Below are 14,226 nucleotides of genomic sequence, written 5' to 3'. Positions count from 1 at the left end.
TGTTGTTTTCTGTTATATATTACAATGTTGATAAAACAGACGTACAACTTCTAAATCAAAATTAGTCGCCCAATCCATGACTGGCCATGACATTTTCTTCTTGCTCATCTGCGTTCTCATATTAGGCAGCTGAGTGATATGTTCGCTGTCCATAAGTATGTATAATCTGTTTTGTGCCAGTCTGAACTGAAAGAGCGAGTCAGAGTAGAAGTGTTGCGAAAAATCGTAGATGCCAAGGGGTGGGTGGGTGCAATTAAGAAAGGGGTGGGGCGTATTCGAATACTTGTCCTAAATATCCTGAAGAAAAGTGTAAAAATTGACTCTCACCTCAGAGTATCCAGCGACAAAATCAGTTATATATTTAATCACATAACAGCGGAAAACATTTGCAAATTGTTTCGATTTTTGCAGTCGTTGGATTATTCAGGTAATGTTTTAATTATTTGGACACATTATGAATATGCTGGGATCCATAAGCCTAAATAAATGTTATCTCAAATCAAATATTGAGAAATAGTAAGAGCTTGTTTGCGATTGATAAATGCAAAACTCGGTAATATCGCTCTCTATAAACATTATACAGGATGAGAACCAGTTGTCTATCAGTCTTTTAAACATGCTTATCACACTAGTGCAAGTTAGGGGTACTTGCACACCCATAAACAGACATCGTCGCACACAGGGGATAAGGAGCATTTTCCACTTGTTGCTTTACACTCAACTGTTCCATTTACAGAAAAGATTTTTCATCTATTTGGCATTTCCCTTGTTTATCACTCTGAAGGCAAGACCTCTTGAAAATACAAGAAACCGCACAAACCTAAATTGCAATTATATTCATCCGGGAGAATAGTCGCTACAGCAACAGCTATTTTTCTGATCATAAGTGTTTGCTGCATGAGCACAAACTCATCTCATCCATGATATAATATACCGGAACCAACCATACTTCATCAACGGTATCTAGTAGAAAAGCCTATCAGCACATGTATGTATAGTTGGTAGTATAATAGTACAAATCAGCCGTTTAATTATTTTTTTCTTCAAGAAAGCAGTGAATGGGTTGAGAGAATCTGATAAAAGTGGTAGATATTTTAATTTTATAAGTGGATTTTAGAGCACAAAGCAGACATTTAAAATGCATTTTTATTGTTAAGCGATCTCCTGTTTTTAAAATAAAGTTTTATATCGTTCGTGAATGGGATTGTAGAACTCTTTCGACAAATATTTTGATCTTACATTGACAATTACCGACTGCCGAAAAGCACAGAACCACACCATACCAAGCTGATTTGGTATTTTATTTACATACCCATTTAATCTTAAAGGGCTGATTTTAAGTCGAGGAACTGTTTAATTAGTATTCCCGAGGAATAGAATTGTTGAGTAAATGTGAGAATAAAAACATTCGCAACATAGAGGTAGATCATAGAGGTAGATCAGAGGTAGATGTATCCACTAATGTCACTATATTACCTCATGGTACTTGCGTTTCTCAAAGTATTGATTTTGTATCGCATACATATTTGTTCTACATAAAGTAGTCGCCCACTCTTCATACTAAACTCGTTCGAGTTTGCTGAAGGACGAGTGTCATTGATACCTAGGCTGCAGAACCAAATACTGCGTTTTAACATGGTGTTGTCTGTAACGCCATTATTTCAGCGCTGACGAGAAGTGCATAGCGGCCAGTATAATTGAAGATACACCGGTAAAACCCACCAATCCGGGAGAAGCAGCCAACAAGGTTTCTCACACCCTCTCTAGCTGATCCAGATTTCATTACACGCGGATGATAGTGAGATGGCAGTGATCGGTAAAGGCCACACTGCAGTTGAAATTCAAGAGATACTATGCACGGTATTTTACAAAGGAAAACGGCAAAATAATTTTAAAACTGAACATTAAAATGATAGCTTGAAAACATGAAAGATACTGTCTTGTTTGGAAGACTTATCTAATAAAAATGTTTCATATTAATGTGTGCATGTGATTAGGATTTTTAACGTAGCTTTAAAAAAATTTCACTCATATCGCTACTGGGACCCCGAGTGGTCTAAATTGCTCTCCGTCACGGATCACTGCAATCTCGCCTGTCTGCGTAGGTTCGAATCTCGGGCTCGGCCAAGGTGGATAAGTGAGAAAGCCTGCCGGTAGCTTCTCGTGGGTCGGTGGCTCTTTACGGGGTTTTCCTCCACCATTAATACTGGCCGCCATGTATAGCCTATCTCGTGTGCTGAAAAATGGCGTTAAACCCTACAACAACATATAGCTACGATGTCTGCAGTGTAACAGTTTATAGCGATACCTAGCACTCGGACATCATGCCGCAGACATGTAGCATGATGTCCAACCCAGTCACATTATTCTGACAACAGGCGACCACTAACCTCTTAATGCAGAGCGCCAAGCGAGGCAGCTGTTAATAACCAATTTTGTAAGTCTGTGGTATGACTCAGCCGGGGTTCGAACCCACGACCTCCCGCTCCCGAGGCGGACGCTCTAACCACTAGGTCAGCGGAGCGGTGCTCATTAATATCTGTATAATTTACAAATTGAGTTATAAATGAAACTGATGACCGCTATCAAACGTTAGTAAATTTTAATAATGCAAACAAACTTCGTCATTGCAACAGCTACATCCGAGCAAAAGAAACCATTGCTGAATTAATTTCCCAAATATCATTGGACACAATTATGACGTTTTATTTCTACGTCTGGTCAGTTGCACGAGAACTACAACATCCAATACAGAACATGGTTAAATTGTTTTTGACAAAATGGTGGTTTTGTCCGTATTGTATTGCAATTCTTTATGTATTCTTCCAATGTAAGAATTCACTTTTATCACCTTTTTTAATTTGTTTTTATGTCGTAATGATATCAGCTGAAATATTTTTATCTAATGTGTATATATGATAAGTGGAATATTATGGAACATTTTAGATTAAAAGTAGTTTTTGGCATGGTGTCAGGATAATTTGAATGGGTGGGATATCAGGCTACACATCTGCGACATGATGCCCCAGTTCTAGGCATCACTAAACTGCCGAGACAGTAGCGATACGACTCAAATTGTTAAAGCTCCTTTAAAAATCACACAACACGCAATAGTTCCATATTTAATTAATATACTCCACTAGGCCTCATAATATTTCAAACAGGACCAGGCAAATGACATGGAAAGAAAAAAAAAACTGACTTGCAAGACAGGTCCATATTTTTACATACTGTTCAAACTGTTAAATTTTAAATATATACTGAATTAAATTAAATGTCACAGCCAATATAACCATCCTGAGAATATAGTCCTCATTTCGATTTAACAAATTAGAATTTGAGATTCACTAAATGATTTTGATGTTATATATTGTTATATATAAAATTGGTTCTGATGTCCAATATGGCTTCCATGGAAGCCATTTTGAAAATCTTATAGCTACTCACCTCTTGCATGTATAGTTATATCATGAGAAGTTTGTTTTAAGACTCCTTATGATGTCTAGTTGATTGTAAATGAAGATGGTGCCGATCTGGTGAATCATATGGCTGCCATCTTGAAATTCTTGTGATTGATACGGATTCTTAATGGATGGCCATGTCAACAAGGACTTCATTAAAGGACTAAGGGTAACCAGTTGGTCCAAAACGCACATCATGCTGATCAGTTATAAGATGTCTGGCTACAGTGGCAGTCTTACACGTTTTATGTTAGGACTCTGGTCAAGGAAGAGACTAAGCAAAATCAGCAAGTTATATAAAAGTGAAAATATTTTAATTTTAAGTTATAAAATGAAAACTTGTGAATTGAATCTCAATCAGAAAAGCTTTTTCCAAAAGTCCCAACAATAGTGTTCCAAACTTGTTCCAGTGGTGTCCAGAATGAGTTCTCTTGAAAGTGCTCGTGATTTGATCAAGAATATCTTTGAAGGATTCATTAATAATCTGAAGGTCCTGTTTTAGTCCGAAAAGTCAATGAGCATGTTGTAATTCCTATGAACTGAATTCCTCAAAATATAGCTGAACAATTAAAATTCCACAGGTTGTGATTAACAATTATTAATTCCCATTTTGACATCAATCACAACCGTTATATAAACCCAAGATACAATAATATGACCATAATGCGAATCATTTTCCCCATCAAGCTTGTAAGCAAGGTCAGGTCTATTTACTTTAACAACCTGATGGTATATCAAGTAGAAAATATGATTTCCAAATAAAAATGTACATCCTGAACCCAAATCCACATTAGTAGGGTACTGGTGGCACAAACTCATATCCTCATTTACGGGCAAAGGTCAAGCACAATTGAAATTTTATATTTCACCTGTTTTAAATGAATATTTTGCCACGAGATTTTCACTAGGAGACTTGTTTAATTTGACCAAAATGAAATTTATGCCCATGTGAAGCCCAGTATGGCCATAACAATTGCAATCCTGAAAATCTTGTCACAGTTTCTTCTGAAAAACCGGTCATATCAGCACAGAGGTTAAACCAAAAGACTTATGATGTCTTAGTTTGTGGAAATGAAAATTTGTGTTGATCTGACATCTAATATGACTGCCACCTTTGTGGTCTTTAAAATCTGGTCATATTATCATGTGCTTTGCAGCTTAAATCGTGTATTGATGGGACAGCTAATTCGGCTGTGTATCATTTTTACTAGAATGTTTATTGCCACAAAGCACCGAATTCTGGGCTGAACGACCTTAAATAAAAATGTCAAGGAATCCGAAGAATTCCGAACCATGTATCTGCTGATCTCGTTCCCCGCTACAGCATTGATGATAAATTATAACTTACTGAAATCAGTCTCAAAAACAAGAGTTGAGGTGAAAAAAATGTAAAAATTTTATAAATTTTAAGGGGTTCGTGGAGTTTAAAAATAAATATTCTTCTTTCCAAAACTGATGATAATACCGAACATTAAGGTTAGACCTATCGGCTAATGCCAAGTGTTTTAACTTTTCGCAAGTCGCTTAAGTACACAAGCGCCTCACTCTAACCTTGGATGCTGACGCACATCGAAGCTCCCAGCACATTCTTTCACATACCAACATTTTCCTAGCCCAAAATTTAAATACACGCGACCTAAGGTAAAATGGCAGTGATCGGTAATGGCGAAAGCTTTAGACACCTTACCACTTGGATATACGTAATACCAGTTTTTTTTTTTGTGTAGGAGATTCATACGGCACATTAAGGCTGTGTGTGCGATACGGACATTATGCTTTTGTGAAACTGAATCAAATTCAAACTTGCATAACGCCAGACCAGCATACAACTACAAATGGGTACATACCCTGTAAAATTATACAGTTTACAGGGCTTCAAGGGGCATATCAAGTCCAAGGAGAAAAGTATATTACTATAACTAGGTGACATCCAGAACTAAAATAATCCTCTATAATTAAATTTACTTGTCCAACTGTTCTAGTTAATTTTGGATCTGGCATGAATTGGCCAGTAATGTCTGAACTGCATCGTCGTGTTCCGCAAACTGCATTGCTAGAATCAGCCAGGAACGATTGTACAGAAGGAGAGTTAATATAGTAGGTAATATAGTAGGCATACATAAGCACACTAATCCAGTAGCTATAGCAGGGTCTATATTCTGCCTCTTGTGAGGAAGCGCGCACGTGTCTTAAAAGTTATAGAGGGGATGCTCATGTGTCTGTTAAAGTCATAGGAAAATAACATTTCAGGATATCAAGCAATAATCCGACGACAATCGTAATTCCAAATTCCAGGGATACGAATGTAAGGCGAATATATAACCACCTAATATGCATAATACACAAATAGATGCATGATATGTCGTAAACATCGAGGATTACACGAGTAATAGTATAAAAAATAAATAGCTAAATAAAACAAAGCATAAAAACCATCTTTATTCACTATTGACACTGTTGTATTTGTGCACTTTTAACACTTAAATAAATCGAAACACTTTTAAAGAACCTTTAAATAAATATTTGCAGAACTTGAATACATTTCAGCTTTGTATCATTTTTGGTAAGCGCATTATCGTCACTACAATCTTCAAAAACGATCCGATTTCCTTGCCCGCCATCTTAACTCGAAATACCTAATTCTCGAGCTGTTTCTAGGACAACAGGTTCAAGACTTGATATTGAAGGCATTTCCTTTTTTCTCCTTCACACTCATCTGATCGTTAGCTAAAGAAACAATGAAAATCACCCTAACTAATGTCTGACGCTTGATGGCACGAGCCAGCTAAATTACTTCATAACTGGGACTGCTTTAAAAGGTTTCGTTGACCAACACGTCTTAAACAAGGAACATGTACACAATATATAATAGAGGCTTCTAATCGGAGCTTATCCCATTGCCGCAACGTAAAGCAAATGCCAGGGATATAACATTTGTATAAGATTATAATCATTTTTAAGATCATGAAATATCTCAAATTCATTTCATTCAGGATTCTCGGTCCATGTTTCTAAATAGAAAATCAAATAAGTTTGAATGTTTTAAACCCTCTGGCAAAGGAAGTGTAGTTTGATACTGCAATCTTCGTCGTTCAGTAAGTAATCAGAAACTTTCACCAGGTCACCACAATGCTCCTTGTTGGCCCAATTGTCCGGTTGGTCAGGTGACCAGAAAACTGAGGTAATCTCTCTACCGTTCAACCAGTTCCACTTCCCTGCTGAGGAAATGTCCGTTGTACCAACCCAAACGTGAGTGCAAGTACCTTAAATGCAAAAGATGAGATTATAGATAAGTCTTTAACGTATTGCAGATATGTAGTGGATATTGTCTTCATAGCCATTTTGTACTCTTGTAAACAATTGGCTGAAGTGGTTAAGAAAACTTTCGGGAACAAATTCGATTAAAGACTACCGAGAAAAAATTTTGGTGATATTTATTCTTAAGACAGTGTAGTGTCTCGTCAGTATTATGAAATAAACCCACTCGGATATCTGTATAATCAATGGAAAAAAAAAACGCACTGGAACAACCAGAACGAAACTGGCACTTTGACTAGTGTTTAGTACAGACGCTGGCTGAATTCACCTGCACTAACCCCTTGATTTCAGCTACGCGGTTCTAAATATATATTACTATTTCAAATATCAAGACTTTGAGAAAACAGTTTGTATTATATTTATTATCAAACGAAGAAGACAGACGAAAAAGATGAAAGACTAAAATAATGAAACGCCACCGCTACTGATCTTTACCTGCTCTCTTTCGTGACACATCTCTGAAGTTGTTTAAGTTGCCTTCCGTCAGACTTATCAAATCGCCACCTTCGTCCTTACAGATCTGTCTGGCTTCGGACCAAGTTTTACACTCGCTGTGAAATTTGTAGCAAAGAGATTCTTGCTCATAATACTCGAACCCAGTAGGACACGGTCTTGCAATTTTGCCTGCAAAGGAGATTTTCAGTGAATGAAAATAAATGCATATAAATTATGTGCATCAACTAGCCCATACGTCATTTGTAAAAATATATTGAAATCAAGCGAGTGAAAATACGAAAATATTGTTTCTTTAGGAAAATCCGTTGGCAGACGTTTAAAAAAGATCGTTCTCCATTTTGAAATAAAACGTAACCTGAACTATACAGTAGTTCAACCTAACATTCTCCAAATATTGCAAATATCGATTTTGTTATTCTAGATAATTAAAATGCAGGTGCGTTATAGACACTTATGGTCAATGTCTCGGAATTTTCAAATTAGCTGAACGCGAGGTCTGAAACCAAAGTTCGATCCCAAACTTAAATACCGGTTGTTCTCACGTTTCCTTCTTAAAACATGCAATATATGTATGCTATAAAAGGCTTCAATAACCTATAATCCGTTTTCGCATCTGAATGATGGGCTTGATTTAGGTTTCGAGTGCACAGCTAAGCTTTATACTTCTGATATGCACATCCAGACGACGGGACGGATATTTTCCCATGTTTTCCATACATTATAATGTCATTAGGACGCGTTCAGGAAATAGTAACGCCTACACTATAAAAAAAGTCATAAAATTACCTTGAAATTACAGTTAACCCGAATACAAATACGTAGTCATTTTCATCAGGTGTCAGAACAATGGATGATGCACATTAACACATTAACCCCTAGCGACGACTTTACGGGGCAGGAGGTAGTAGCCTACTGCCGAGCTCTGTAGCGTCATGGTCATGCATGATGCACTAAAGTGGGTGGTTTTATAGAAAGTTACATAGATGTAGCTCTACAATGATACCAAATAATCTGGAATATCTAGTTGCACTACAAAATACCCGACTTTTTTAACCCAAAATTCGCCCGTGGTCGGAATCCGATTTTGTGTCCGGATTTTAGACTTTTTGGTTTTAGATCGAAGGCAAGCCGGTATGTACTGCAAACAGACCGATGAGCCTTTGCAAAAAGTAGGATAAGATGGGCATTTGGAATAAAGAGTGGTCTCCATACAAAATGGCTCAGTTTATCAAAAAAAAAAAAGTTCCAACTTTTACCCTTCTGCTCATGCGCGAGTCAAATAGCCAACGAAAAACAATGTTTCTAACACAAATAGGCAGTATGTTACTGAAAGATGACCGGGGATTTGGTGTTTGAGAGTATTCAGAAATAGCGTTCAAAATGCGTTTCCTACTCAATTTTCAGGCAAAAATGGCAAAGCTCCAGGGGTTAATGTGTAAATTTTTACGTTTTGAAATTATTGTGGCTATATGTACTACAGAAGCAATATTTTACAGATGTATTCAAGAAATGCACGAGTCAGTAACAAAATGTGGTACAAAAACACGTGGAAGCCGACAATGAAATATTGGTTTATAAATTAATTTCCTGTCAAGTTTGTGTCGACATTTATCGTTTTGAATCTCATCCCTAATAAAAGGGATAACTGCTGCATCCCTTTCGTCTTTATTAGACATTCACTGAATTAGTCACGGTACGGTCGTTTTTAATTGCATTGACATTTAGAAGTACCGTCTATACTCGCTTAAGGGCTACTAGTAATAAAAATCGATTAAACGGGTGGGTGGGTGTGGTTCAGTAAATTATGTACAGTAACTACTGGGTTGAAAAATTTTTTAGACAACTTTAAAATTTAATTTAAATGTTCAGTTACATTATGTTTTGCGGAAACTGCGTTTTAGCTAAATAGGAAATATGTTATTGCATTTTACGCGCTATAAATTCTAGCTGCCATAATGGTCTTCTAATCAGCCCGGTCTTTCGTCCGAGTCATTACGCGCAAACCTGTAACCGGACGGCTATCAATGCGGAAAGTCGAATTATAGTGGGTACTGAAAATAGCAACGATTGTTACTAATCATGAAGGTTAAACCAAGTACAGCACAACATGACGTTGAATACGACCGATTCATGTACATATCACCATGCTTTTATACATTGGATTATACCAAGTGTTGAATATGTCAGGTGTGTCAAACGTTTAAACATCAGCTAGTTATGTACATATTAGTGGTGATTCAGTGGAATTATATACATATATTTGATTTGTTATTTGTGCTTTTGGTATGACATTTTAACCATGGATTGCATAAAATAGTTTGTCGTACATGCGGTCATTTGCAAAGTCATGGGAGACTTGGAAACCAGGATACAATCAGTTTAATGTGACTGGTGGTCTACATAAAATGAAACTATTAGACCAAAGTCCTCGCTTTCGTTCTTAAATATACTAGGGTACCAAGAAAGTGGCTGGATATTTAAGCTCGTATTCCAGAGGAAAATGATTTTGGATTAAACTTGTCCAAATATACTGGGAAGCGTGTTGCTGTCTTCTTCATAAAGTGCCGTTTATAGCCAATACAGGCATTCGTACCCGTTTTTAGAACTATTGGCACGGTTGTTCATGAAGGACTAGAATCGTTGTCATTTTTAAACAGAAATGAATATAGGTTCAATTTATCAAAATTCCACTTGTTGCTACTTATTGGGTTATTTATAAAAAATATCAGGCATTTCCTTTAACCACAGATTCCATCCGGCTGTAAAATGCATTAAGTCTGGACAGAAACATTTATTCACACTGCTAAATAGTGCACGGTATTGAACTGAAAGAAATGGGACATCCCTATTACCATAATATTTAGCCATTTCATCACAATCAGTACTATCACCCACCCAACTATTGAATTCTGCATTACCAATAGCCCTTAATTCTATTCAAACGCCAAGCTGCATGGACATTCATTTGAACCCGTATATGCTCGCATAGACTCATTTGGAAGCATTTTCAAAGCTAGTCATTAAAAGAAAATAACATGCACATGCTTACCGATGGTTGATTGGAGATAACCTAATTTTGCCAAAGCGTCGTCAACTTTCCCTTCCACGGTTTGAAGTTTCGCAGTTGTGACTTCGTACGGATCGATAACATTCACCGCTGTGCACACATTTTTCACGGCGTTTGCTACGTCTTGCTGGATGATGCGTTGACAGAACGAACTCCCCAAAAACATATTCACGCTGCCATATGCGACGCGCGTCAACAGCTGGTTAAAGAGGATCAGTGAAATAAATCTAATTATAATTCTCATTTTAACGACGTTCCTAAAACAATATGAAGTAGCCAATAATGCTTATGTAAGTACGCAGACGAATCGGCAAGATTTTAGAATTCACAAATACTCAACTGTCAACAGTCAGGATAAGACCTATATTTTTTTCTAAACTACCTTTATATATGAACGAAACGTAGACGAGTTCCGTTGACGCTTGAGGAGTTACCTTACGGTGACAACGAATTTGCATCAGCTATTTCAAAATACTGAGTTCAGTTCACCCACATCTGCACAAGCAATGTGCCTGCAGTAAGAAACCCGATTATCTCGACTTCCTTGGCGTTCCTTCGACTGACCCATGCTTGGGTCACTTTAAACGTACATGTTTGTTATATTATCACAGTAATGATGCATATCTTTTTTCTTAAGGTAATTATTATATATATATATATATATATATATATATATATATATATATATATATATATATATATATATATATATATATATATATATATATACATACATACATACATACATACATACATACATATATATATATATATATATATATATATATATATATATATATATATATATATATGTATATATATATGTATATATATATATATATATACACACACACACATATATATATATATATATATATATATATATACACACACACACACACACACACACAGACGGAGAGACGTACTGACAAGTAATTACAAGGATCTTGTTAAGGTTCCATACAGTTGTAAGTGACACACACACACACACACACACACATATACCACTTATTGTTTATTCATTGGACCACTATGGTGGCCTAGTGGTTAGAGCGCTCGCCTCGGATGCGGGAGGTAGTGGGTACCATCCCCAGCCGAGTCATACGAAATACTTATAGAAATGGTAATAACAGCTGCCTCGCTTGGTGCTCAGCATTAAGCAGTTAGTATTAGGACTGGTTGGCTTGGTGTCAGGAAAATGTGACTGGGTGGGACATCATATTACATGTCTGCGGCATGGTGCCCCAGTTCTAGACATCACTATAAACTGCCACACTGCAGACATCGTAGCGATATGACTTAAAAATTGTTAAAGCTACGTCAAAATTCCAAACCACACACACACACACACACACACGCACACACACACACACACATATTTATTAATTTATCTGATATCATAACTTGGAATTATCTGTACATGTGAATTTATAGTCTGCGGTTGCTGCAGGGGCAAAGCGCGTGTAATTAGAAACCAAATTACATGAACGTCTCTGGCTTTTGATTCATCATACTCAGGGCACTTACAAAGTAAATTTTCGTTGTATTATCAGAATACAGATGCATTTCGTTTTATTTGTTGGTAAAAACGATTTTGTTATATATACACAAGCATATAAAGTACAGAATAAACCTGACAAGTACCGTTTATATAGAACTTCAATCACGTACATCTGTAAAATTCTATTCTTACTCAGCACTTTAAGCTGCAGAGTGAAACATTTAGGATTTTTTCGTAACTGTTTATTTATAAACAGTTCCAGCAGACTCGCTTATACCAAACTCCATATTAATATTTAGGACCTAGTATGAACATGGGTTCTTGAATTCAAGCACCGGGGACGAAGTCTCTTGAAGAAGGCCAAATTTCAAATAAATCATGTATAGTTTTGAATTACAAATCAATTGTTGTTGTTGTTTTGGGGTTTAACGCCATTTCTCTGCGCAATATGGTATGTCGATAGTCTGTGAAAGCTCTACGTTGGCTAAAGTACTTGTACGAAAGGTAAGACATATGGATCCAACTAGCCAGAGACGGGACGTAAAGAAAATTGAAAATCGTTCAGCGTATGGCTCGGATTTAAACGATCCAAACATCGTATACGAATTTCATAGAAGATTATTTCACACTTGCCCCAGCTGGTATCCCCAACGACACAGCAAACGTTACCTTTAAAAGTACACCATGAAACAACTGTACAATAAAATCTATGTGCCACGCCTGATGTTAGAATAACAAGGATACCAAATCGTAGAAACGTGAGATTACGAGTACAATCGACGTGTCTAAACATATCCCAAATTTAAACACATTTGCCAAAAAGAACGACGAGTTGGCCATTATACTGGAAGAGGAAGAACCAGGGAAACCCCGGGGAAAATCACCTATCCAAGGACAGATTCTGGCAGTTTTCTCACATACCCACATTGGCCTAACCCAAGAGTCTCAAAGAGCGGACAGAGGTGGGATGGCAGTGATTGGTAAAGGCGAGCGCTTTAGACAACTACGGGGCCCCCCACATTTCTGGTAATTGGGTTAATAACTTTTTTTATGCAGATTACTCCAGGCAAAAGGAAAATTCATGAAGGTCATAAAATACCAGCTAAATCAGCAGTTACGTCTTAAACTACAATTCTTTCAACACCTGCTTCAATACTCTAAACGTAGCCAAAGCTGCAATTCAACCATTCCAAGAAAACCCATCAGAAACAAAAGCAACATGAAATGTTGAAGCATCTTTTGCAGCAAGGGACAGGAGAAAAGAAATATATGTTCGACCCAAATGAAGGAACGTGGAGGCAAGTGTCTTATAAAAGACACAAGGCAGCCAATATAGAAAATATGGAACATTAATGCTTTAATTTGTATTCAGTGTCAGTGTCAAAATGTGTGACCATGGACCGTACATGGGCTATGAAGGGGGTGATTGGCTGTAGAGATGACACAGAAACGTGTACGGACAAAACACACAGATTTATTTTAAAAACCTTTGTATGTAATTAATATTTAATTTTACTATATATAACGCATGCATTTCATTATATCTTCTCACTATTCTCTACCTTTTTTTTGTTACTATCACTCATTTTTTCTTCTTTCTTTTCTTTCCTTGTATTTGCACGATATTATTCTTGTTTTGTTTGTCATAGACTACATTATATATTCCTAATCTTGTCGTTAGAACCCGCTTTTCATTACATTACGAATGTCTTCCATAAATAATTCAGATTCTGAAAGAAGGTATTAATACTTTATACCCCTATTTATCAGAGCAACATAAAATGATTACAGCGTTGGATCTCAATTGTGGCACAAACTCAAACTTAGACAGAATAGGTATTTTCGATGAAGATCTGGATGTAACAACTAAAGTTTGAAAATCATAATATCTGATTTTCATCCCACTAATACCTTGGGATACATATTTCCTTCATTAAAATATATGCATGGTAGACATTCAAAAAAGCCAACCCTCTCTACCTTAACAAGCACAATAGATTGATGTTACGTGTGAAAGAATAAACAAATCTTTTGTTTTAGATACGCAAATTGTCCACTTTTATGAAACAAATCATGAAGCAACTTTTCTATATTTAGCTTGTAATTCATCAATATGTTGGTAAAAGGACATTGTAAATGTAACAATTCACTTCTTATTTCCATGCGAACTCTCATCGCAGAATTGTGTGAGAGAGAATTTTGTTTCCACGGTTAACTAAAAACTAAATATAGAGCTAGACAAATATCACATAATGCAGTGCTTTCAGATAGACTATTGGGCCATGGATGGCCGAGTAGTTTAAAGCTCTCGTTTTTACGGATCACTACCATCTCAACTCTGTCCGCATGGGTTAGAGTCTTGGTCTCGGCTATCGTGGGTATGTGGAAATCTTGCCAGTAACATCTCATGGGTCACAAATCAG

The 14,226-nt window shown here is 36.6% G+C and overlaps 1 protein-coding gene across 1 annotated transcript; it reads right to left on the bottom strand.

Annotated features, from left to right (window-relative positions):
• Positions 1-5,882: 5,882 nt before the first annotated feature.
• On the bottom strand, positions 5,883-10,691 carry LOC149798430 (C-type lectin lectoxin-Phi1-like). The gene is made up of 3 exons (XM_089963622.1): positions 10,285-10,691; positions 7,215-7,403; positions 5,883-6,724 (listed from the first exon to the last, which is right to left on the bottom strand). The coding sequence occupies exons 1-3, from the start codon at positions 10,544-10,546 to the stop codon at positions 6,504-6,506; spliced, it is 672 nt and encodes a 223-aa protein (XP_089819748.1). The 5' UTR covers positions 10,547-10,691; the 3' UTR covers positions 5,883-6,503.
• Between the last annotated feature and the right edge of the window lie 3,535 nt (positions 10,692-14,226).

This window comes from Sinohyriopsis cumingii, chromosome 6 (genome assembly GCF_028554795.1).
Source record: "Sinohyriopsis cumingii isolate HCF-2022 chromosome 6, ASM2855479v2, whole genome shotgun sequence".
NCBI classification, from domain to species: domain Eukaryota; kingdom Metazoa; phylum Mollusca; class Bivalvia; order Unionida; family Unionidae; genus Sinohyriopsis; species Sinohyriopsis cumingii.
This window is presented reverse-complemented; position numbering and strand designations above follow the sequence as displayed.

What these genes read in the sequence shown, in the direction of transcription:
- LOC149798430 (XM_089963622.1), bottom strand. Translation starts at nt 10,546, where the DNA reads ATGAGAATTATAATTAGATTTATTTCACTGATCCTCTTTAACCAGCTG. An exon ending in TTATCTCCAATCAACCATCG is followed by an intron (nt 7,404 to 10,284) that starts GTAAGCATGTGC and finishes TCTCCTTTGCAG; the next exon opens with GCAAAATTGCAAGACCGTGT. An exon ending in TGTGTCACGAAAGAGAGCAG is followed by an intron (nt 6,725 to 7,214) that starts GTAAAGATCAGT and finishes TTTGCATTTAAG; the next exon opens with GTACTTGCACTCACGTTTGG.